We start from the raw sequence: 26946 nt of genomic DNA on the forward strand, positions 1-26946 counted from the left end.
ATATCGATTGAGGTTTTTATTTGACAGTTTACAGTGATAGAAATTACAATTTTCATTTGGATATCGATTGAGGTTTTTATTTGACAGTTTGCAGTGATAGATATTATAATTTTCATTTGGATATCCATTGAGGTTTTTATTTGACAGTTTGCAGTGATAGAAATTACAATTTTCATTTGGATATCGATTGAGGTTTTTATTTGACAGTTTACAGTGATAGAAATTTCAATTTTCATTTGGATATCGATTGAGGTTTTTATTTGACAGTTTGCAGTGATAGAAATTACGATTTTCATTTGGATATAGATTGAGGTTTTTATTTGACAGTTTGCAGTGATAGAAATTACAATTTTCAAATGCAAGATATCGATTGTGGTATTTATTTCACAGTTTGCAGTTATAGAAATAACAATACAGTTTACAGTTATATAAATTACAATTTTCAAATCCTAAATATCGATTGAGGTTCGTATTTCACAGTTTATAGTAACAGAAATTACAATACTGTTTGGAGTTATAGAAATTACAATTTTCAAATGCTAGACATCGATTGAGGTGTTTCTTTCACAGTTTACAGTTATAGAAACTGCAATACAGTCGAGAGTTATAGAAATTACAATTTTCATATGCTGGATATCGATTGAGATGTTTCTTTCAGTTTACAGTGATGGAAATTACAATAGACGTTACAGTTGTAGAAAGTACACTTTGCAAATGCTGCAAATCGATTGAGGTTTGACTTTCACAGTTTACTGTTTTTTCGAAATTACAATTTCCAAATGTTAGATGTCTATTCAGATTTTTATTTCACAGTTTACGGTTTTTGAAATTTCAATTTTCAAATGCCAGATATCGATTGAGGTATATATTTCACAATTTACAGTTCCAGAAATTGCAATAGAGTTTTCATTTATTGAAATTATAATTTTTCAATGCTCGGTGTAGATTGAGGTTTTTATTTTACAGTTCACCATGACAAAAATTACAATAATGTTTACAGTTATGGAAATTACAACACAGTTTACAGTTTAAACAATTACAATTTTCAAATGGTAGATTCCAATTGAGGTTTTTATTGCACAGTTTACAATTATAGAAATTACAGTGCAGTTTAAAGTTGAGTAAGTTACAATTTTCCAATCTTCAACATCAACTGAGCTTTTAGTTTCACCATATACAGTTATACAAATGACAATTTTCAAATGCAAGATAGCAATTGAGGTTTTTATTTCACACTTCAGAGTTACAGAAATTACAACACAGTTTACAGTCATAGAAATTATAATTTGAAATGCCAGATATCGAATGAGGGTTGTATTTCACAGTTTTCAGTGAGAGAAATTACAATATAGTTTACAGTTATAGAAATTACATTATAGTTTACAGTGATATAAATTACTATTTTAAATGCGAGATATTGATTGAGGTTTTTAGATCCTCGTGGAGGATCTCTAAGTCTTATTCATGTTGTTGTTCTTGTGGACTTTTTTGTTTCACAGCCTACAGTTTTCATCGAAACTTCCTGAAACTTGGCGTATATATGTAAATATACCCTGCACAGAAAGTAACGATCTCTGATTTTGAAAATTCCTTCTTGAAAAAAAAGTTATGACGTCAAAATATCTCCGCTAATGGAAATCGCCTAAAAAATTATCTCCGAAACTCGGCAAGCTTTTTGAATTCAGTTTGCAGGAATCGAACAGGGCATTGGCAGGGATGAATTACCGCACATATGATGCATCATGATGATATCATATCAATTTTTATGACGTCATTTCTATTTTTTGTTTTTTGTTTCATTTGTTTCACAGCGTACAGTTTTCATCGAAACTTCCTGAAACTTGGCATTTATATGTAAAAATACCCTGTGCAGACAGTAACCATCTCTGATTTTGAAAATTCCTCCTAGAAAAAAGTTATGACGTCAAAATATCTCCGATAATGGAAATCGCCTGAAAAATTATCTCAAACTAGGCAGGCTTTTTGAATTCTATTTGTGGGAATCGAACAGGGCATTAGCAGAGATTAATTACCGCACATAAGATACATCACTATGACGTCATATCAATTTTTATGACGTCATTCCTATTTTTTGACATTTTTTGTTTCACAACCCAGAGTTTTCTTCGGATCTTCGTGAAACTTGCCTTGTATATGCAGAAAGCCCATGCGCAAGCAGCAACCAACTCCGATTTTGGAAATTCTTCCAAGGAAAAAAGTTAACTTCATAATATCACCACAAATGGAAATCGCCTATACCATTATCTCCGAAACTAGTTTGTTTCACAGCCTACAGTTTTCATCGAAACTTCCTGAAACTTGGCATATATATGTAAAAATACCCTATGCAGACAGTAACTATCTCCGATTTTGAAAATTCCTCCTAGAAAAAAAAGTTATGACCTCAAAATATCTCCACTAATGGAAATCGCCTCAAACATTATCTCTGAAACTAGGCAAGCTTTTCAAATCCTGTTTGCCGGAATCGAACAGGGCATTAGCAGAGATGAATTACCGCACATATGATACATCACTATGACGTGATATCAATTTTTATGACGTCATTCCTATTTTTTGTTTCACAACCCATATATTTCATTGGATCTTCGTGAAACTAGCCATGTATATGTAGAAATCCCACGCACAGGCAGTAACCATCTCCAATTTTGGAAATTCTTCCGAGAAAAGAAGTTGACATAATATCGCCGCTAATGGCAATCGCCTATACCATTATCTCCGAAACTAGGAAAGCTGTTTGAATTTTGTTTGTGGGAATCAAGCTGGGTATTAGCACAGATAATTTATCGCAAACTTGATACATCACAATGACGTCATATTCATTTTATGACGTCATCATTAAGAGAACGAGGATCTGAGCTCATTCGAGATTGTTGTTTCACAGCCTATAGTTTTCATCCAAACTTCCTGAAACTTGGCATATATATATATATATATATATATATATATATATATATATATATATTTTTATATATATATATGTGTGTGTGTGTAAAAATACCCTGCGCAGAGAGTAACCATCTCCGATTTTGAAAATTCTTCCGAGAAAAATAGTTGACGTCATAATATTGCCGCGAATGGAAATCGCCAATACCATTATCTCCGAAACTAGGCAAGCTGTTTGAATTTTGTTTGCGGGAATCAAGCCGGGCATTAGCACAGATAATTTATCGCAAACCTGATACATCACAATGACGTCATATTCGTTTTTATGACGTCATCATTAAGAGGATGAGGATCTTAGCTCATTTGAGCTTGTTATTTCACAGTTTACAGTGAGAGACATTACAATTTTCAAATGCAAGATATCGATTGTGGGTTTTATTTCACAGTTTACAGTTATTGAAATAACAATATAATTTACAGTGACAGAAATTACAATTTTCAAATGCTAGATATTGACTGAGGTTTTTATTTCACAGTTTACAGTGATGTAAATTACAATACAGTTTGTAGTTATTGAAATTACAATACAGTTCACAGTGACAGAAATTACAATTTTCAAATGCTCGGTATTGATTGAGGTTTTTATTTCACAGTTTACAGTTATGTAAATTTCAATACAGTTTACAGTTATAGAAACTGCAATACAGGTGAGAGTTGTAGAAATTACAATTTCCATAAGCTGGATATCGATTGAGGTGATTCTTTCACAGATTGCAGTGATGGAAATTACAATGGATTTTACAGTTGTAGAAAGTATACTTTTCAAATGGTGCACATCGTTTGAAGTTTTTATTTCACAGTTTATAGGGAGAGAAAGTTCAGTCCAGTTTACAGTCACAGAAATTACAAATTTTAAATGCTTGATATTGATCAGGGTTTGAATTTTACAGTTTATAGTTTTCGAAATTACAATTTCCAAAGGTTAGATATCGATTCAGATTTTTATTTCACATTTATGGTTTTTGGAATTTCAATTTTCGGATGATAGATATCGATTGAGGTATATATTTCACAATTTACAGTTGCAGAAATTATAATTTTCAAATGCTGGATATCCATTGGGGTTTTCATTTCACTGTTTACAGTTATGTCAACTACAATACAGTTTACAGTTCAAAAAATGACAATTTTCAAATGCTGGATATCGATTGAGGTTTGTATTCCACATTTTACAGTGATATAACCTACAATACAGTTGACAGTTAGAGATTCTCATACAGTTTATAGTTATAGAAATTGCAATTTTCAAATGTTAGCTGTCGATTTAGGTTTTTATTTCACAGTTTACAGTTATAGAAGTTACAATTTTCAAATACTGGATATCGAATGAGGTTTTTATTTTGCAGTTTATCATGACAGAAATTACAATTTTCAAATGCCAGATATCAATTGAGGTTTTTATTTCAGTTTACCATTACAGAAATTTCAATACAGTTTGCAGTAATAAAAATTACAATTTTGAAATACTAGATTTTGATTTAGCTTTTAGTGCACAGTTTACCATTAAATAAATAAATTACAATACAGTTTGCAGTAATAAAAATTACAATTTTGAAATACTAGATTTTGATTTAGCTTTTAGTGCACAGTTTACCATTAAATAAATTACAATACAGTTTGCAGTTATAAAAACTACCATGCAGTTTCGAGTGATAGAAATTACAATTTTAAATGCTAGACATTGATTGAGGGTTGTATTTCACAGTTTACTGTTATAGAAGTTATTGTTTTCAAATGCTTGATGTCGAGTGAGGTTTGTATTTCATATTTTACAGTTATATAGACTACAATACAGTTGACAGTTAGAGAAATTCTCATACAGTTTATAGTTACAGAAATTGCAATTTTCAGATGTTAGCTGTCGTTTAAGGTTTTTATGTCACAGTCTACAGTTATAGAAGTTACAATTTTCAAATGCTGGATATCGAATGAGGTTTTTATTTGGCAGTTTATCATGACAGAAATTTCAATTTTCAAATGCTAGATATCAATTGAGGTTTTTATTTCACAGTTTATAGTTATAGAAATTACAATACAGTTTATAGTCATAGAAATTACAAGTTAAAATGCTACATATTGATTGAGGTTTATATTTCACAGTTTACACTTGTGGAGATTGCAATTTTCAAATCCTCGACATCAATTAAGGTTTTTGTTTCACAATTTACCATTATATAAATGACATTTTTGAAATGCTAGATAGGAATTGAGGTTTTTATTTCACAGTTCACAGCACAGTAAAATCCATCATTAGGAAATGGAAAGAATAAGGAACTACCCAGATTTTTGCTCGAGCTGGCTGTCTGACTAAACTGGGTAAGAAATATCTTGGTTATGGAGTTGACCAAGAACGCAATGACCACTGACAGAACTATGGAGTTCCTTGGCTGAGATGGGAGAACCTGGCAGAAGTGCAACAGTATCTGCAGCTCTTCACAAATCTAGGCTTTGTGGGAGAGTGGCCAGACTGAAGCCACTACTGAGAAAAAAGCACATGATTGCATGCTTGGAGTTTGCAAAAAGGCACCTGAAAGACCTAAAAGAGCATCATGCTCTGGGGATGCTTTTCAGCAGCAGGGACTGGGGAAATCTAAGGATAGAGGAGACCATGAATGGAGCCAAGTACAGGCAAATCCTTGAGGTGAACCTGCTTCAGAGTGCAAAAGACCTTAAACTGCAGTGAAGATTTATGTTCTAACAAGACAATCACCCCAAGCATACTGCCAGGGCAACATTGGAATGGCTTCGGAACAAGAATGTGAAAGTCTTTCTTTGAGTGGCCCAGCCAAAGCCCAGACTTGAATCCCATTGAGAATCTGTTGAAAGACTTGAAGAATGCTGTTCACCGATGCTGCCCATCCAACTTTACAGATCTTGAGCAAATATGCAAGGAAGAGTGGGAGAAACTCTCCAAATCCAGATGTGCAAACTGATACAGACATACCCAAGAACACTTGAAGCTGTAATCACTACCAATGGCGCTTCTACAAAGTATTGATTCAGGGGGTTGAATACTTATTGACGTAATAAATTTCAGCCTTTCATTTTGAATTCATTTGTAAAAATTTCTAAAATCACATTTTGACTTTGTTCTTGTGGGGTATTTTGTGTGGATCAGTGACAAAAAATTAAATTTAATCCATTTTAAATTCAGGCTAAAACACAACAAAATGTGACAAAAGTCGAGGGGTGGGAATACTTTCTCGAGGCCCTGTATATATTAGATGTATATGTGTACACACGCATTACTTTTTTTTATTATTACGACTACCATTACGACTTTTAAAAGTACAACTTATTCCCACCTTCTTGTGGTGAGACTGAGGAAGGTTTTTTTGTTTGTTTCAGGTCTTTCACAAACCAGCTGGCCAGACCTGATGTTTGACTGAAGGCGACATGAGTTTGCAATTTATTCCAGAGTGCCGGCAATGATTTGTCTACTCTTACAGAAGGACACTATGGTATCTTTCATGTCCACCAAATAATCATAGCAGATCAAACACAAGACACACATTGATTCCTTGTTCTGCATGTGAACACTAAGATGACGGTTTATAGTTTGGTCAAGAATCGAACCGAGGCTAGAGAGCTCAAAGGTTAGTGTGTGTTTGTGTGGCGTATTGTGATGCCGGTCCATGTCATGTGCACTTGGCAACAGTTCTTCTGCAAGTAATTCCAATGAAACTGAAGTGCAAGCTTCCTGAAGGCTTGTGAGGCTTATTTTGCTAATTGTCATTGTAGACCAAATAAAAGTACACTTTTAAATAGATATGTATTTCATTCATGCATGACAACGTTTTGGTGCACAGTGCACACATTTGTCTCAAATCTGTTTTAATTGATACATTCAATGTGTTGTTTGATTCATGAAATTGTCCCTTTTGTCAAATGTGACAAGTCTCCAGGGGTTGGACATAATGTCGGATGTCACGGTCATTCATGCTTGATGTGAGGGAGGCCTTTGAGCAGGGGAAGGGTTAATAACAGTGATTTTCAGATGGGGGAGGGGCGATAGGGTAACACAGAGGTGATGAGGAGAGGGAGGGGTGAATCTCCCACTTCTCTCTATCTGTCTCCCCATCACCGCGTGCCACCGAGTCACTGCGAGAGTGTGTTGCATGAGGTGAAGTGACTGGAGGTGTGAGACAGGAGGAAGTGGTGCGGGTTGTCCAACACGATGGAAAAGCATTAAGGACAATTTCAGAATGGATTTTAACATCTTTAAGTCAGAAGGTATTCTCGTGGCTGTTCTGAATGTGGTCTTCATTGTGGCCATGTACAGATTACTTCGTAAGTGTAGGATCTTCCGAAAGAAACCAAAAGGTAAGCATGTTCCATTGATTTATCCATTTTACCACAATGTGTCTTGCTGTGTTTCACTGCTGTGCTATTGGCGATATGAGCAGAACTAGTTCGAGAGGTGCTTTGATTGGTTGACACACATTTGTTGTCATTTGCAGTGAATTGTCTTTTCGTAAGAGCATTAAGTGCCCAACATTCACGAAAGACTTGGTCACTGCTGGGTTTTGTGGCTGATTGCTCAATCATACGTTGATAGCACTGAAACACCTTCTTTTCACCACCTGGTCAGTAGATTGCCATCGTTGTTAGATAATCACTGCTTGGCCAGGAGATTTCCATTCTTGTTAGATAATCACTGCCTGATCAGGAGATTGCCATTGTTGTTAGATAATCACTGCCTGATCAGTAGATTGCCATTGTTGTTAGATAATCACTGCCTGATCAGTAGATTGCCATCGTTGTTAGATAATCACTGCTTGGGCAGGAGATTGCTGTTGTTAGATAATCACTGCTTGATCAGTGGATTGTCATCACTGTTAGATTATCACCACTTGGCCAGTCGATTGCCAATGTTCTTAGATTATCACCACCTGATCAGTAGATTGCTATCATTCTTAGATTATCATCACTTGGCCAGTAGATTGCCATTGTTGTAGGGTAATCACTGCCTGATCAGTAGATTGCCATCGTTCTTTGATTATCACCACTTTGCCAGTAAATTGCCATTGTTGTTAAATTATCACTGCTTGGCCAGTGGATTACCATCGTTGTTAGATAATCATCACCTGATCAGTAGATTGCCATCGCTGTTAGATTATCACCACCTGGTTAGAAGATTGCTATCATTGTTAGATAATCACCACCTGGCCAGTAGATTGCCATCGCTGTTAGATTATCATCACTTGGCCAGTAGATTGCCATTATTGTTAGATTATCACCACCTGGTCATAAGATTGCCATCATTGTTAGATAATCACCACCTGACCAGGAGATTGCAATCGTTGTTAGATTATCACCACTTCACCAGTAGATTACCATCATTGTTCGACAGTAGACTACCATTGACTACCATCATTGTTCGACAGTAGACTACCATTGACTACCATCATTGTTAGACAGTAGACTACCATTGACTACCATCATTGTTCGACAGTAGACTACCATCATTGTTCAACAGTAGACTACCATCATTGTTCGACAGTAGACTACCATTGACTACCATCATTGTTCGACAGTAGACTACCATTGACTACCATCGTTGTTAGACAGTAGACTACCATTGACTACCATCATTGTTAGACAGTAGACTACCATTGACGACCATCGTTGTAAGATTGTCACCACCTGGCCAGTAGATTGCCATCAGTGACCACTACATGATCATCGTTTGGTTGTTGCATTGTCATTGTTGACTATTTGATGATGGTTACTTGCCTGGTAGATTATCACTCCTTGCTGGCTGGTAGATGTCAAAACTACCATGTAAGGACAATACTACATTGGTAGAGGATCACATGTGATTTGAAAGGTGGTTGCTTTGAGATTTCTCATTCTCAAACATCTCAACTTCTTTTGGAGTTTAAACTCGTCACCGTATTTGTTATTATTTCCTGTCCTGTTATTATTCCTATATATTGTTTACATGTACCATTTACATATTTACATCATCACTGAACAACAGATATTGAATGAGTTTGTCCCAGCATTGCTCGATTGCCTCATGGTTAATAATGGAAGAATCAATTTTATTTATTGGAGAAATTGTGAAAGTATAGTTGATCGTCACATTTATTACCCCAAACCTGACCATTCTTGAGAGAGTGAAGGCACTAATGTGTAAATCAACTCGAAAGACTCATCATTGTTGGATGACCGTTCAGATTTTCAACATCCTTCGACGCTGACCACCCCCATTGGACGACCATGTTCTCCATACCGAGAGAGCCTTTGTTGACTCGCAGCAGCAGCTGAACCTTGACTTTGGAAGGCTGGTCCCGAGGGATCTTAAGTTGTCATATTTTGTGAAAGTTCCATGAAATCTGCTTTAATAAATCAATGTTACCACTTAAGAGTTGACTTCCGATGTACCACCTCGTGCCATCATCACAAGGTTTCCGTGTCCGTGGTGTTCTCATTCTGATTTAAAGGTTCCTTTCACGTTGAACACCTTCACCTGACGAGTCCCGTTCCCACGAACGACCTGTTTTTTTTGATTCCCTCACCTTGATTCTTGATTCCAATGGAAAGTGTAATGGCGCACTCATCTCCCAGCCATAGGTTGAGAACCATACCTGCGCTGAAAGAATGTTCGAAACGCAATAAATGGCTTTGAATGGTTTGTTTTATTTCTGATATGACCATTGTGTTCACAGGCAGTAAACGTCGCCACAACCGGTGGTTCCTACTGTTGGCCTGTGTTGCCAGCCACCACCATTTCCAGAGAAACCCATATCGTGCTGCCACCATACTGCTCATAGCTCACAGTTTGTGAGGTTTGTTTGATATTGTTGGAAAACAAGCTCATTTATCAATATTGAAACGTTTTCACTTTACACCATTTATCTATACTATAAGAGACTCTGTGTGTGTATGTGTGTGTGTCTATGAGTGTGTGTGTGTCTATGAGTGTGTGTGTGTGTGTGTGTGTGTGTCTGTTGCCATTTTTGTCAGAGATGACAACAGATCTTCGTCAAACTTTCAGAGGTTCATCAGTGAGTGCTGGCGAGTGTTTTCGGCCAAAAAAAAGTTTTTTTTTTTTAAACAATTAGAAAATTTGGAAAAAAAAAGTTCGATTTTGTTTAGATTTTTAGCTCACCTGGAACGTCGCTATGGAGAGCTTATGGGACGGCACCTCAGTCTGTCCATCAGTCTGCCCGTCCGTGCATCCGTCCACAAATACTTGCAATTCTTCTCTGAAACTGCACGTACGATTTGGGTGAAATTTTACCATAACCTTCATCACCCGTGATGTACCAAAGTTAGTTCACAGCATTAAAAAAAAATTGGGCCCGAAGGAGGTCTACCGGGGGTTGCCCCCAAAAATAGGTAATTGCGATAACATTGGTTCATTGGTACATTTTGCTGATTCCGTCCCACGTTGACTTCCTCATCAATACCATCAATCCACTGGGCACCAGTAGAGCCCGGTGGTATTGCCCCTATTTTTTTTTTAATTATCACTCTATAATGCAGAAGTTATATATATTTTTTATGAACGACAGTTATATTCAAGTACAAATACGTATTGTTGTGAATTCGCGCCCGCCGGCATGCGAACGGCCACGTGACTCGAATCGCGGCACGTCGCCCACCGGACGGACAATTCTGTCGTGACCCTCTCGGACTAACGCCGGGAGCTAGTCATGGGTGGGCCTTTCGGATTCACCACGATTGTGCCAATCGGCCACCCACGTGGGATAGGGTTGTTCGCCAAACTCGACCTACCTAAGTACCCACGCGAAGGGTAGACCGGGCGATCGCACCTCGCCGCAGGTCGACTCCGGACACGGGCCGCTTAAGCGACCCGTTCCGTACTATCGGGATAACCGAGCGATGTTATCATCGGCCTCGACGGTTCCGATTAATTATCGGGCGTATTAAGCCCACTACCAACCCTTTACGTGAAGCAAGATGGAGATTCAATTAAAGAAAAGACGAAGCGAAACGGGAAAAACAGTTCAAGATGATGCACATTTATTCCGCGGCACATGGAGAGCACACATATACAGCTAAACAGAATGCACAAAAAGCAAATGTAACAAAAGAAACAATGACGCAGAGATACTACCGAATAAGACCGACACACGGCAACACTTAACAGTTTTACTTCACCAGACTGGCGCCACACACATACGTTTACACAGCAACAAAAGAAAAGGCCACCCTCAAAGACAAGGGGGCAGACGGGGCCTGTGGGCCAATATTTGCGCGGGACCTGAAGGAGCGGTCAGGTCCGCGAGACCGGGTGGGTCCTACCCGTGTCTTTGTGATGAGCCGCAAATGTGGCAGTGCGGCGGTGCCCCGACTTCGTGCTCCTTCGCGGGTTTCGTTGGCACCGCTTGGAGTGGGGTGGGAACGGGGCCCCCTTTTCGCACTATCTCAGCGCGGGGGAAAAAATGGGGGGGGAATTGTTGATGCTCTGGGGAAAGAGTATAGCTGGCTTGCTTGGGTCCCGTGACGAGCGATTCCACCGCGACCTCTTCGCCGACCGCCGTCTTCCTTGCCTCGGACCCGAGTACCTCGGTCTCTTCCCCCAATTCTCCTCAGCCGACTGCCGAAAACCACCGGGGCGCCCTCGCCTCCCGACTCCACTCCGCGCTCCAAACTGCCTATGCCCAAAACTCTCTCCGCTCTTCTGCCACTCTCCGCTCTTCCAAGGCCGACTCTGCCTTTCTGCCACTCTCCGCTCTTCCAAGGCCGACTCTGCCTTTTCTGCCACTCTCCGCTCTTCCAAGGCCGGCTCTGCCCAAACCGACTCTGCCCAGATTCCCTTGCGCTCGGCGCTTTATAGGCCTGTAGGAGTACCCATATGCAAATTTCTGGATCAGGACGAGCTCGGGGGTGGAGCCACGCTCGCCCATTGGACGGAGGAAAAGGGGCGTGAATCTCCCCTGATCCTATAATTTGCATATCTCGATTCCACACAGACGCACCTGGAGGCGGGGTCAAACCGCCCCGCGCTTGCTGATTGGACGGATCAGAAGTGGGCGTGTAGCATTCCTGATCCGAATTCTCCTCGGAAAGGCCGCATTTTGCACTCACGGCTCGGCGCGCGTCCTGTATGAGCCCAGGACAGCCTGACGCTCGGTGCTCCCAGGTGGTGCGGGAATGGCTGCAGAAGGAGAGAGGTGAAGGTGGTGGAGGGTTTATGGCCCTGGTGCCGTTTGTAATGGCAGTGATGCGATGTTTGCGGGGGCGAGTTGTGAAGGTAAAGATCGTGGCTGTTGGCGTTGTTGTTGTTGTTGTGAAGCGGCGTTGTGGTTGGTGGTTGTTGTGTGATGGCGGTTGAGACGTGGTTGGTTCAAAATAAAGGTAGAACAGAAAAACGGCTATCTCAAAGGGTCGCAGCCCGAATTAATCACATTTATTCCCTCTAAATAACGGGTTTGGGCGAACTACACATGTACTTACAGAGATATCTCACATACGGGACCTGAATGGTGGTTTGCAAATTTCCTCAACCACAACAGTATTACCATAAATACAGAACAATTACGAATCATTTAAATACAAATAAACCACTTCAGGAAGTGGTTAAAGTTAGCGGTACATCTTCTTGTTCCTGAACGAACCCATATTTACAAATCGGGGTCAAACTTAACCCAGAAACATCGATGGCACATTCACGAGCATCCATTCGATGGATAACATCTAAATCAACTTTTACAGAAATTCAATTAGAAAATCCTGACACCCCCTCTGCAGAACATGAGGTATAAATGTAAACTATGAATTCATGAAATTTTTATTGCCATAAAAACCAAAGTATTTACATTTAATAACATGAACATATATATCTTATATGTGATGATCCAGGGTGGATGATGATTGGGGGGGGGGAGGGGGAGGGTGTAACAGAACTTTGTGAGTATAGTTCAGTACATTTCTCCATGTGTGAAGTGATTTTGCGATCTCTTGGTTTCGGGTCTTATGGTTACTTGACTGTTGCAATTCCACGGGATTTCCACAAACATTTTGAAATCCCTCCCTTTCGTGCCCAAGTCTTTGTACCTTTGTGAATTGTGAAAGGTAATATTAAATGCTCCCCAACCCCAATCCTTAGTCAGTGTGGATAAGTGTTTTAGGCCTCCACAAAAAATATACCAGGCACTGTCGGATACCCCTGCTGGTATCTGTATTATAAAGCAAGAGTGTGTGTGTCCGTCCGACACTGAAATACCTTCTCAGTTTTGGGGTTAGCCCCACCAAACCATCTGTGGAATGTTTTAGGGTCCCAGCCGGTGTCGTCAGGTGGGTGAGAGGTTTCATTGTGGAAGAGTTATAACAAGTCTATGTGGATGAGTTTGTTCGGTAACAAGAACAAGCAGATTCGATTTTGGTTCAGGTCCGGATCCAGATCTGGTCTATCAGTGGGTACAAAACGTAAACTGTTCGGCCTGGTGAAGGTGTGCGCTCTCCCGAGTGCTCTTCTCGTTTATGGGTGTTTTGATCGTTCTTCTGTAATGTTCACCAGTTGAGCACTCCCATCTGAGTGTGCAATTCATGACGCTGTAAACACAGGTACAAACTATGCATACTTTGTTTATTTTCCCATTGTTCGTCTTTATATTTTAATTTTCTTGTGATGCTAGGGTCATGGAGTGGGGCTGGCAGATGACCTACATGTACGCACACTCGTCTCTAAGATGTCTGACCTGGGTTTGAATCCCGACCCAGCTATAAACTGTCATCCTGCTGTTTCACTGATGACAGTTGGGAACAAATCCCAACTGTCATCACACTAAGGCAGGGTGATTCATCATCCTCGGATTTACGTTAAACAGGTGTTCCGTCTGCCGGCATAAGTTAGTGGAGGTTAAAGACCCCACGTTGTCCTGCACAAAGAGTTGGCGAGCTATCACCGGCACCATGCACAAATTACAAATGTCTGTCCTAACCACACAGTATAAGGTTGTAACCTTTGATCAGGAAGCTGCTTTGGTGCCACCACGGCAATGTGAAGAGTGCAGTATCATCATCATCATCATCATCATCATCATCATCATCATCATCATCATCATCATCATCATCATCATCATCATCATCATCATCATCATCATCATCATCATCATCATCATCATCATCATCATCATCATCATCATCATCATCATCATCATCATCATCATCATCATCATCATCATCATCATCATCATCATCATCATCATCATCATCATCATCATCATCATCATCATCATCATCATCATCATCATCATCATCATCATCATCATCATCATCATCATCATCATCATCATCATCATCATCCATTGGTGTACTTTTACATCAATTATGATGACGGAAGACGATTGACAAACTCCAATGGTATATGGAATTTGAACTCCAGGTTTCGTTGCATCATGATCGAGCAGAGAGTTCAGATGGGAACACGAACAGAGCAACACGTTGTTGAGGTTGTATTTGGTGTAAAATTATGAACTGATGACTTGGGTGGAAACAGTAACTCCCCCCACCCCAATCAAGGATGCTACTCACAGCTACGTGCTACGTATGGACAATACGAGTTAATGCCCTTGTAATTAATGTAAAAGTGCACTGATGTCTCTTAATGTACTTATAAATCATGTAAAAGTACACCATCTCGTAATGTCCTTGCCCTCCATGTGATTTATGTCCAAGCTCCTCCATGAGCCTTATTCCCTCTACACAACCATTTGGCCTTGCAAAAACAATTTCGGAAAAGCAAGTACATATTATAATAAAATGGAATGTTTCTTCATTCAACAAGGGTGGACGCGATTCCAAATCTGGCAGGTCCATTGATCATGAGATCTTTGGTTTTGTGGTGAAATCTTTGTATCGAGATTTCACCGTTTAGTCTTAGGCAGCGACTGCATGGGCATGGATTGGTGTTCAGTGCTGTGCGTGTGGGGTTACCTGGTCGACAGGATGGTACAGATGTAGTGCATTTGAACTGTCTCGTCTGGGTTTGATTCCCAACCTGACTCTGAACGGTCAGTTTGTTGTTTCATAGGCAAGGTGGAGCATCAATAAGTGCGGCGTTCCTGGGGCGGACGTTAAGCCGGGTGTCCAGTCTGTTGGTATTACTTTGCGCACGTTGAGGATCCCACAGTGTCTTTCACGAAGAGTCGGTGAGCTATTGCCAGAACCCTGGACAAATTATATATTCCTGCTCAAATCACTTTCAGTCGGACAGCAGGCCTGGCCAGCTGGTTCGTAAAAGACTTGGGCCAAAATCCTTCCCCGGCCACCACCGCAAGCGGTTGGGAACGACAGGCCGTTAACGAAGTAGCAGTCATAGACTTCAGGGTTACCTGTCAGAGAAGTATCGCTGCAAGAAGGATATGATGGGAAGTTTTTTTTTAATGGGTTATCAAGGGGATTTAGAAAAAGGATGTGAGTTGCAGAATCGATCAATGGATTTATTCTCAGGTGGTTGTTTTGTCCTTTTGGGACCCATTCATGGCATATTGCTTGTGACAGTGTTGGCACCTGTAAGTGATCACAGTCTAGTGCAGAAGGCTTTCAGCTGAAGGTTTAAGTTTTCCTTAATTATTTGCATTACCCTGGGAATTCTCCATTGATTGGTTGTGATGGTGGCTGTCTTACAGTAAATACCATCTGACAACCAGGTGCTGCTGATTGGTGAAGGCAAGAACCGTAGCTGATAGGGGTGGCCTTTTTCTCACATGCATCACAACCAAAACACCACCTTGCTTGGTTATAACTCCATAAGTGCAGTTATTGTGTACTGGGCTTAACTTGCATCACATTTCCCTTAGGAAGTAACTATTACAGCAGAAGGGACAGTGACAAGACCAGGAGCCACACCCTGAGAGTAAAGAAGAGGAGAGTTGGGGCAGTAGTCAGGTAGCAGTTTTTCATTCAGAGTAGTTAATGCATGAAATGGTCTTCCTGGAAAAGTTGTGGCAGCAGAAATGGTGGAAATGTAGGAACTGGAATTACATGGATATTGGCAGCTGATTTATCGATTGGTGATTGTATACCCATGTCATGATTGTGATGGGCACCTCAAAAGGTGAATAGTGCTGCCTGTTTGTTCTTTTCATACCCCCCTCCCTCCCAAAACAAAAGTTATTACCTGGCATAGATATCATCCAGGCTTGGGATTCTCGGGTCCTGAGTTCAAATCATGCTTTTTCCGTTGAATGAATACCAGATGGGGTTGACTCAGCCTGTCATCCTTCCGAGGTCGGCAAAATGAGTACCAGCTTACTGGGGTGATTGAACCATTGGAGTATCTGACGTCGGAGTAGCAACCCATCCAGGATTGTGCCCAATAGCCCAGGAGACTGCTTCAGCATCATCAACACTCTGTACAGAGTATGTTCCCAATGGATGGATGGATATATCTCATGGGAGAATGTGGGGTGGAAGACCTTTCCCATCTCGTTGCCCCCCCCCTCGTCCCCACCCACCTCCGTGCCCCTCAGATGGACGTTGAGCCAGGTGTCCCATCTACTGCAGTTAGTTGGCGGACCTTGAAGAGCCCACCTGTTCCTTCACGAAGAGTAGGGGAGTTTTTTCTGACACCCTGAACAAATAACAAATTCTAGCCCAAGTAAGCTCCAGTCAAATGTCAGGCCTGGCCAGCCATTCATGAAAGACTTGGGACAAAAACTTTCCCCAGCTGAGCCCACAAGAGAGAGTGGGAATAATTTAGTAATAGAAATAGTAGTAGCAGTAGTATAAAATCCATTGAATGAATCAGATCTCCATCGTGACATCACCCCTGCCCCTTCTCTCTCCTTCACCCACTCCATAAATTCTGTATGTGCCCCTCATTACCTTTCACACTACCAGCCCACATTCTACAAACATTGGGAATTTTGGGTGGATATTGGAATGGAGTATCGCCTGTTTGGTTTTCCTATCGAAGGACATTACGATGTTCCAATAGCATACTTGATCACAGATTTGGTTTATAAACATGATGGCCCCAATATTAGTTTTCCAAGATGGTGTTTCTTTTAACTGATCATTTCAACATGATTACCCTGCACACATAGTACAAAGTGGGGTTAAGCAATTGATTCACTCTGTACAGAGACATGACAGAAATAAATAGACACCTTAAATTTCTTCAATTCATCTGTATAAAGCAAGTTTTACTCAGTGATTTGTACTAATATTCAACTATTTATTCATGGAAACGAGTTCTTGGGTATTGGATGCCAATGAACGATGCCTCAAACCCAAGGAGCCACACAACCTTGCGATTTTCAGAGGGCGAATTGTTGGCCAATTGGAAGGTGGAGTCAACTAGCCTCAAATAGCTTAGAACCTTGGAATTCTGCTTTCTATGGTGAATCAGGTGATGGTGCAATTCACCAGCGAAGGCAAGGAATCCACAGCTTCTCGTTCTGGTCGACCTGGGTCCTCATAAAGGTGTCTTCGAGCTGTCAAGCGGTCCATTGAGAAAACTTCCCGTTGCAAGGCAGCAGATGTTGCAGAGGAAGTCCAAGTTAGCTCAAGAACTACCGTGTGGTACATTCATTAACTGGGCTACTATGGGAGAGCAGTGAGGAGAAAACCTCTTCTTACACCAGCAACATTCAAAGGAGAAAGAAGTGGACTGACGAGATGGCTAACAGACCCTTGGAGTTTTGGCAAACTGTCATTTTTTTCAGATGAGCTCCAATTTACTCAATTTTCTGACGGTGGACGCGTATGGGTCTGGAGACTTCCCAGTCAAGAGTTATCTTTGAACCGATTGCAGCCAACTGTCAAACATGGTGGTTTTTCAGTGATGGTGTGGGGAGCAATCTGGTGAACTGGTCAGTCAGAGCTTGTGGAGTGTGTTGACAACATCAACGGTATGACACACTTCTATCATTGAGGATGGACTTCTCCCCATATTCTCCACTGGTCAGATGGTCAAAACCAACACTCTGTTGATGGAAGATGGAGCTCCATGCCACACTGCGAAAAAGACCAAAAAATGGCAGGACAGATATGCGATCAAGCGACTTTAATGGCCAAGTCAGTCTCCTGACATGAATCCCATTGAACACTTTTTGGCCATATTGGATCGAGCTGTGTGGAAAAAGACCAGGAAACCAACCTCATGGTTAGAATTGCTAACCCGTTTGAATGAATCCTGGGCAGAAATCCCACAAGAGAAAATTTCGGAACTCATTAGTTCTATGCCTGAAAGAATAAAGGCTTTGACATCTACAAATGGGAATTCAAATGTACTTCAAATGTTAAATAAATAAATTATTTTAAAATCATGGCATCTATTTACTTCTGTCATGTCTCTGTAGTCTCTGTCAAGCAGCCAAAAAAATTGAAAATCATTCCAAACAGGAAACTTACTGCTTTTAGGGATGTCATAAAGGACATAAACAACAGGCAACAGTAACTAATGTAACGTGTTAAATAAGGTGGTGTAATTGACGGTGCATTGGTGGTGGTAAACCTTGGTTCAATGTTTTCTTCTTTTTTTCTCTCCATCCTTTAAAACTTATATTTTATTTCAATTGAAGTATACACTTGAATACTGTACGATACAAATCCCTTTGGTTACACTTCCAAAAACCTTCAGTTTAGTAGTACATGGGAAAAATTGTATGCCGCCTCAACCAATCCAACTTGCCACTCACATTTTCTGGGCAGAGTAACAGCGAGGTACAGACGAAATGGTGGCACCAAGCAATGCAACCACAGAGCTTACTTCATCCAAAATATGTATTTGTTTAGTTCTTCTTTTTCTCAGTCATTGTTCTAAAATTGTCAGTTTATCTGAGAAGAGTTCACAGAAGGTTCAGCTCTGGACTGTTCTGTTTGACCCATTGGCTTCATATGTTTGCAATCGTACCTGTTATGCAGCGTTCACGAACAAAGTGAACATAGATCGTGCTCACAAACTCAAAGCAGGAGTTTAAAAGACCCTTCCCATGTCCTTTTTCTCCAGACTGTGCAGGGTAAGGTGTTCTGTGAGCTCTCTAGTTCTTGACTTATTTTGCTTCTTACTAAATAGAAGCACAATCCACTTCATAAAATATATAAACCTCTTTCACAATCCACTTCATAAAATATCTAAACCTCTTTTACATTCCACTCTATAAAATACATAAACCTCTCACAATCCACTTCATAAAATATATAAACCTCTTTTACAATCCACTTCATAAAATATATAAACCTCTTTTACAATCCACTCTATAAAATACATAAACCTCTCACAATCCACTTCATAAAATATATTAACCTCTTTTACAATCCACTTCATAAAATATATAAACCTCAATCACAATCCACTTCATAAAATATCAAAACCTCATTTACAATCCACTCTATAAAAGAAATAAACCTCTTTCACAATCCTCTTCATAAAATATCAAAACCTCTTTTACAATACACTTATTAAAATATATAAACCTCTCACAATACACTTCATTAAATATATAAACTTCTCACAATCCACTTCATAAAATATATAAACCTCTTTCACGATCCACTTCATAAAATATATAAACGTCTCACGATACACTTCATAAAATATATAAACCTCTTTCACAATCCACTTCATAAAATATATAAACCTCTTTCAAAAGCCACGACATAAAATATTTAAACATCTTTTACAGTCCACTCCATAAAAAATATAAACCTCTTTTACAATCCACTTCATAAAATATATAAACCTCCTTCACAATCTACTTCATAAAATATCTAAACCTCTTTTACAATACACTTATTAAAATATATAAACCTCTCACAATACACTTCATTAAATATATAAACTTCTCACAATCCACTTCATAAAATATATAAACCTCTTTCACGATCCACTTCATAAAATATATAAACGTCTCACGATACACTTCATAAAATATATAAACCTCTTTCACAATCCACTTCATAAAATATATAAACGTCTCACAATACACTTCATAAAATATATAAACCTCTTTTACAATCCACTTCATAAAATATATAAACCTCCTTCACAATGCACATCATAAAATATATAAACCTCTTTTTACAATCCTCTTCATAAAATAAATTAACCTCTTTCACAATCCACTTCATAAAATATATAAACCTCTAACAATCCACTTCATAAAATATATAAACCTCTTTCACGATCCACTTCATAAAATATATAAACGTCTCACGATACACTTCATAAAATATATAAACCTCTTTCACAATCCACTTCATAAAATATATAAACGTCTCACAATACACTTCATAAAATATATAAACCTCTTTCACAATACACTTCATAAAATATATAAACCTCTTTCATGATCCACTTCATAAAATATATAAACCTCTCACAATCCACTTCATAAAATATATAAACCTCTTTCACAATACACTTCATAAAATATATAAACCTCTTTCACAATCCACTTCATAAAATATATAAACGTCTCACAATACACTTCATAAAATATATAAACCTCTTTCACAATACACTTCATAAAATATATAAACCTCTTTCATGATCCACTTCATAAAATATATAAACCTCTCACAATCCACTTCATAAAATATATAAACCTCTTTTACAATCCACTTCATAAAATATATAAACCTCTTTTACAATCAACTTCTTTAAATATATAAACCTCTTTCACAATCCACTTCATAAAATATATCAACCTCTTTCACAATCCACTTCATAAAATATATAAACCTCTTTCACAATCCACTTCATAAAATATATAAACCTCTTTCACAATCCACTTCATAAAATATATAAACGTCTTTTTACAATCCTCTTCATAAAATAAATAAACCTCTCTCAATCAACTTCATAAAATATATAAACCTCTTTTACAATCCACTTCTTAAAATATATATACCTCTTTCACAATGCACTTCATAAAATATATAAACCTCCTTCACAATGCACATCATAAAATATATAAACCTCTTTTTACAATCCTCTTCATAAAATAAATTAACCTCTTTCACAATCCACTTCATAAAATATATAAACCTCTAACAATCCACTTCATAAAATATATAAACCTCTTTCACAATCCACTTCATAAAATATATTAACCTCCTTCAGAATGCACTTTATAAAATATATAAACATCCTTCACAATCCACTTCATAAAATATATAAATCTCTTTTACAATCCACTTCTTAAAATATATATGCACAAGGAAATTACATGTACAAAGATGCCATTCGGCCCATTGTATCTGTGCCACATCAACACTGCACCAATCCATAATAAAAATTAAAAATGCAAGAATGTTTTTTTTCGTGTTTGTTGTTTTGTTTTGTATTTTTCAATTTTTTTAGATCCTCTTGTAGGATCTCTAAGTCTTACTCACGTTGTTGTTCTTGTGGACTTTTTTGTTTCACAGCCTACAGTTTTCATCGAAACTTCCTGAAACTTGGTGTATATATGTAAAAATACCCTGCGCAGGCAGTAACCATCTCCGATTTTGAAAATTCCTCCGAGAAAAAAAGTTCACGTCATAATATCGCCGCTAATGGAAATCGCCTATACCATTATCTCTGAAACTTGGCAAGCTATTTAAACTCTGTTTGCGGGAATCGAACAGGGCATTAGCAGAGATGAATTACTGCACATATGATACATCACTATGACGTCATTCCTATTTTTTGACATTTTTTGTTTCACAACCCAGAGTTTTCATCAGATCTTCATGAAACTTGCCATGTATACGCAGAAAGCCCACGCGCAGGCAGTAACCATCTCCGATTTTGGAAATTCATCCTAGTTGTTTCACAACCCAGAGTTGTCATCGGATCTTCATGAAACTGGTTGTTTCACAGCCTACAGTTTTCATCAAAACTTCCTGAAACTTGGCGTATACATGTAAAAATACCCTGCGCAGACAGTAACCATCTCCGATTTTGAAAATTGCTCCTAGAAAAAAAGTTATGACGTCAAAATTTCTCCGCTAATGGAAATCGCCTCAAAAATTATCTCCGAAACTAGGCAAGCCTTTTGAATTCTGTTTACAGGAATCAAACAGGGCATTAGCAGAGATGAAGTACCGCACATATGATACATCACTATGACATCATTTCAATTTTTATGATGTCATTCCTATTTTTTGACATTTTTTTGTTTCGGAACCCAGAGTTTTCATCGGATCTTCGTGAAACTTGCCATGTACATGCAGAAAGCCCACGTGCAGGCAGTAACCATCTCCGATTTTGGAAATTCTTCCAAGAAAAAAAGTTGACGTCATAATATCGCCGCTAATGGAAATCGCCTATACCATTATCTCCGAAACTAGGCAAGCTATTTGAATTTTGTTTGCGGGAATCAAGCCAGGCATTAGCACAGATCGTTTATTGCAAACCTGATACATCACAATGACATCATATTCGTTTTTATGACGTCATCATTAAGAGGACGAGGATCTCAGCTCATTTGAGCTTGTTTGTCCTTTTTTTTTGTAGATTTTCCTGTCCGGGGGGGGGGGAGAGGGCGGGGGAGGGAAGTGGATGAAGGCAGTTCTTGGGTGAGAATCACACAACATCAACATCAACCACACACCACCCCTTGACGCAACCCCCACAGGCAACACTCCACACAGATGCACACAATCACTCATCAATGCTCAAGCTTTTAAAGGTTCTGCCATCATCCCTATAACCCTCTATCTCTATATCTCTCTGAAAGTCTTGATATACTATGTCCACTGCCTTTCCCTTATTCACACAATCAGACATTGCTTCTTAGAACTCCAAAAGATTTGTTCATCAAAACCTCCCTTTGGTAAACTCATTCTGACTACCTTTAATTAGTTTGAATTTATTTAAGTGGTTCCTCATCAAGTCCTTAATTTATGTCTCCAACACCTTCCCCACAACTGAAGTCAAACGAAAGGTCTATAGTTTCCCAATTCTTCTCTGGATCCTTTCTTAAATAATGGTGTTACATTTGCTACTCTCCAATCCTCCGGTACCTGTCCTGACTCCAGTGAGCGATTGAAAACATCAGTTAATATCTCACTTACCTGAATAGCCTCCATCTCCATCTCATGGAGAGAAGCATTTTTTCTCTCCATTCTCTGAATTCGCCTTTATTGCATCCAAAAAGAAATGTCTTTAATCGCATCTCTGATCTAGAAAAAAATTAAAACTCCGCTTTGCAATGACTATTCACTTTCCACCAACCATTCCTTTTTTCCAACTTCAGTACCAGCTCACCCCTCTCATCCCTCTTACCCCTCCCTCTCAAAGCAACCATCACACTCTTGTCCCTCCATGCCTCCCTCCCACCTCTCTCAAAAACTCCCCACTCACCCTTCTCCCACCATTCACCGCCCTCACTCACGCTTCTCAAAGTTGCCTCCCCACTCATCCACAATGCTTCCTCCTTCCCCTACCCTCTCACCTCCATCTCATCACTCCACCTCCTCAAATCTTCAACTGCCTTCTGCCCCTCTCTTGCCCCCCCCTCCCCCAGCACCACAGAGCTTTTTCTCTTCCTCATCCGGTCCCCTCACCTAGCTATTCTGCAATCCCCCACACTCTTTCAACAACCCTCCTTCACCCCCCTCCTCCCTTGTCCTACCCTCCCCCTCCCCTCCCATCACCTGCACCCAAAGCATCCTCCCCTCCCTCTTCATTAACAGTGTAGACCTCAAATATCCGGGGCCTTCGCTCAAACCTTTCAGATCTTTCCATACAGGTTGCCACTGACAAACCAGACATAATCTGCCGAACAGAAACTTTCCTCCCTCAAGACGTCTCTGACTCCCAAGTATCTCTCCCTGGTTACTCCCTCCTCCGGGATGACAGACCAGAGCCACGTCCTGGTGGAGGTGTTGCTCTCTTCATCAAAGACTCTATTCCTCACTCTCCATGCCCTGCCCTCACTCCCCCACACCCCTGGGAATTCCTCTGGCTCCGGCTTCCCCTCCACTGCCACCTCATGTTTATATGTGTACTGTACCGTCCACCGAACAGTGATGACTCCATCTACACCTCACTATCTGAAAACATGGACCAACTTCTATCTTCTCATCCAAACTCTCTCCTCACATGTGGTGACTTCACTTGTCATCATGCCAGTTGGCTTGGTGTGGGTACCTCTCTCACCTGTCATGGCACCTCAGTAAAAGCTTTCTGCAACTCATTGTAATACCTTTGTAATACCTAATACCAACCTTTTGCTTCTCCTTCATAGCATTCCTTATCTCACTGCTCAACCACCCTGGTCTCTTTCTGCTTCTAGTTTTACACCTCATTGGAATGTACTTACTCTGCACTCCACACATTTGGTCCTTGAAGGTTTCCCATTTCTCTGTTGTTACAGTCTCCCAATCTACATCACCCAACTCTCTCCTCATACCCTCAAAGTTTGCATTCCTGAAATCTAATAGCCTTACCCTACCATCCTGAACTCTAACCCTCAACAGAATCTTTGCACACACAATGTTATAGTCACTTGCTCCTAAATGCGCCCCAACCTCCACCTCCTCCACCATATTGGGATCGTTACTTAAAAGGAGGTCCAACACTGCACTCCTCCTGGTGGGATGATCTACAAACTGGGTTAAAATCAATCCTGGACTAAAACGAGGAAATCCTCATCCGCTCTGTCCTTTCCATGTTCGTGGACCCAATCTATCCCAGGCAAGTTAAAATCCCCCATAATGAATACTCTTCCCTTACCATATGCCCTTTTGAATTCTTCACGTACTCCTCCTTCCTCCTCTTCCTTCACACCCGGAGCCCTATAAAATCATTCTACCAGTATCTTACTGTTTTTACAATCTCTAATCTACACCCACACAGAATCCTCAACATTTATTCCTTCCTTAATGTCACCTCTTTCTCTTGATGCAATGCTGTCCTGTACCCAGATTGCTGCTCCTCCTCCTATTCTCTCCTTCCTATCACACCAATACACCTTGTAGCCTTCTAATCCTGTCCTCCAGTCACTCTCCTCCTTAAACGATGTCTCACTAACTGCAACTATATCGTACTCCTCGCTATCTACTTTGGCTTCAAGCTCTTCCATCTTATTATTTAAACTTCTGGCATCGGTATAGAATTATTATTATTTTTTTTTTTTGTATACCTTGGTCGAGGCTCGTATGAGAGCTAACACACAACTCACAGCAAGGAGGCATGAGACAAGAGGGGCGGGAGTGGAAGGGACAAAACAGTGGGGAACAGACACATTAGGTGAACTGTGGAAGGGAGAGGGATGGGGATGGGACAGGGAACATGGCGAAGAGAAGATGGACATTTCAGGGACTTTCAGGAAGGAAAGCAGGAGAAATGAAGGAAGTGGGCTTGGGTGGATTTATCGGGGGTAGAAAAGATCGAGGATTTGGATGGGGGAAGATAAGAGGTGGTGGTGAACAGCTGTTTTGAAAGCCTGGAGGGAAGAATGGGAAAGAATAGAGTGAGGAAGTTTATTCCAAAGGCGGGAAAAAAGAGGAATGAAAGAGTGAAGATGAGCAGTGATTCGTGATTTTGGTAGTTTTACCAGAAGGGGGTTGTTGGCGGACCTTGAGCGCCCTGTGGAAATGTGGTGGGGACAAATCGCAGAGAGAGAGCAGGGGGGGCAAGGGTGGAGAGGAGTCGGTAGAAGACAGAAAGACCACCGACCAACCTGCGGTGATTGAGTGAGAGGCCCAAAGACTCAGCTTCATTGCGGGAGATGCCGATGATCTTAAATGCCCTGGTTTCGACAGCGTGAAGTTGAGAAAGGTGGGAGGCAGGAGCACCAGCCCAGAGGGGAGAGCAGTACTCCATCAGGCTACGGACAAAAGCTTTGTAAGTGGTCAGGAGCTCAAGAGGGCCGAGGAAGGACTTAGCACGACGGAGGATTCCCAGTCGGCGACTGGCTTTTGAGGCGAGGTTGGAAATGTGACTTTCCCAGGAAAGGTCATGGCAGATAGTGAGACCTAGAAGCTTGAAAGAAAAGACTTCTTCCAGAGGATTGTTGAGAAAGTGGATGGGGGGGTTTTGTAAACGGTCCTTTCGAAGAGACATAGTGAGAGTGTGAGATTTGTCTGGATTGAAAGACATGTTCCACGTGTTGGACCAGTTTGTGATTTTATCCAGATCTGCAGTGAGTGAAGAAGCTGCTGCTTGCCGGTCTGAGGGATGACAGATGGTACGGCAGAGGGTGGAGTCATCGGCAAAGAGAAATAGAGGATTTTCCAGAGAGTCCGAGAGATCATTGATGAAAACCAGAAAAAGAACAGGGCCTAGAACGCTACCTTGAGGAACTCCAGCCTGCACAGAAAGAGGGGATGAAAGAACTCCATTTAGGGCCACACGTTGACTGCGACAGGAGAGGAAGTCTGCGAGCCATGAGTGGAGATGGCCTTGAATACCATGGGAAGAGAGTTTGGTGAGTAGGGCAGGGTGCCAGACTGTGTCAAAAGCACGTGATATGTCCAGGGATACGGCTCGGATTTCCTGTCTGGCATTGAGGACCTCCATCCATTGATGGGAGAGCAGAAGCAGCATATTCAGGGTAGAGTGGCCTGGTCTGAAACCAAATTGATGATTGGAAATCAAGCCATTGGAGAAGAGGAAGGATTTCATATCTGAGGCGATGATGGATTCCATCACCTTGCTGATGATTGGGAGAAGGCTGATTGGTCTGTAGTTATAGGGATCTGTTTTTGCACCTTTTTTATGCAGGGCAGTGATGTTAGCAGATTTCCAAGCAGATGGCAGATGACCTTGGGCAAATGAGAGGGTGAATAGAACAGAGAGAGGGTGAGCAAGAGCAGAAGAGCAGGCTTTGAGGACACGTGGGCTGATGCCGTCTGGACCGGTTGCAGAATCTGACTCGAGGTTTGAAAGCAAGCTCTCCACCTTGTCAGGAGAAAAGGATACAGAGTCCAGGGACAGTTGGGTGCGACTGGGTAAAGTGGGTAGAGATAGAGATGGGTTTAGGACACAAGATTTAGCTGCAAACACCGAGTTTAGACATTCAGCTTTATCACGTGTGGAATCAGCAGTGCGGCCATTTGAAGTAA

General features: G+C 40.4%; 1 protein-coding gene across 4 annotated transcripts in view; it reads left to right on the top strand.

Annotated features, from left to right (window-relative positions):
* LOC147016159 (Kv channel-interacting protein 4-like) overlaps positions 1 to 26946 on the top strand; it is a 484774-nt gene that overhangs the window by 266758 nt on the left and 191070 nt on the right. The window contains exon 1 of one of the 4 annotated variants that reach the window (XM_085848915.1): positions 6929 to 7287. The exons of the other annotated variants lie outside the window; for them this stretch is intronic. Coding sequence (XP_085705041.1) covers positions 7170 to 7287 — 118 coding nt within the window. The 5' untranslated portion in view covers positions 6929 to 7169. Of the gene's footprint in view, positions 1 to 6928; positions 7288 to 26946 lie in introns of those variants that run through there. 4 annotated transcript variants of the gene reach the window in all.

Source organism: Eptatretus burgeri, chromosome 12 (genome assembly GCF_056783735.1).
Source record: "Eptatretus burgeri isolate ZD-2024b chromosome 12, Ebu_testis_v1, whole genome shotgun sequence".
In the NCBI taxonomy this organism is placed as follows: domain Eukaryota; kingdom Metazoa; phylum Chordata; class Myxini; order Myxiniformes; family Myxinidae; genus Eptatretus; species Eptatretus burgeri.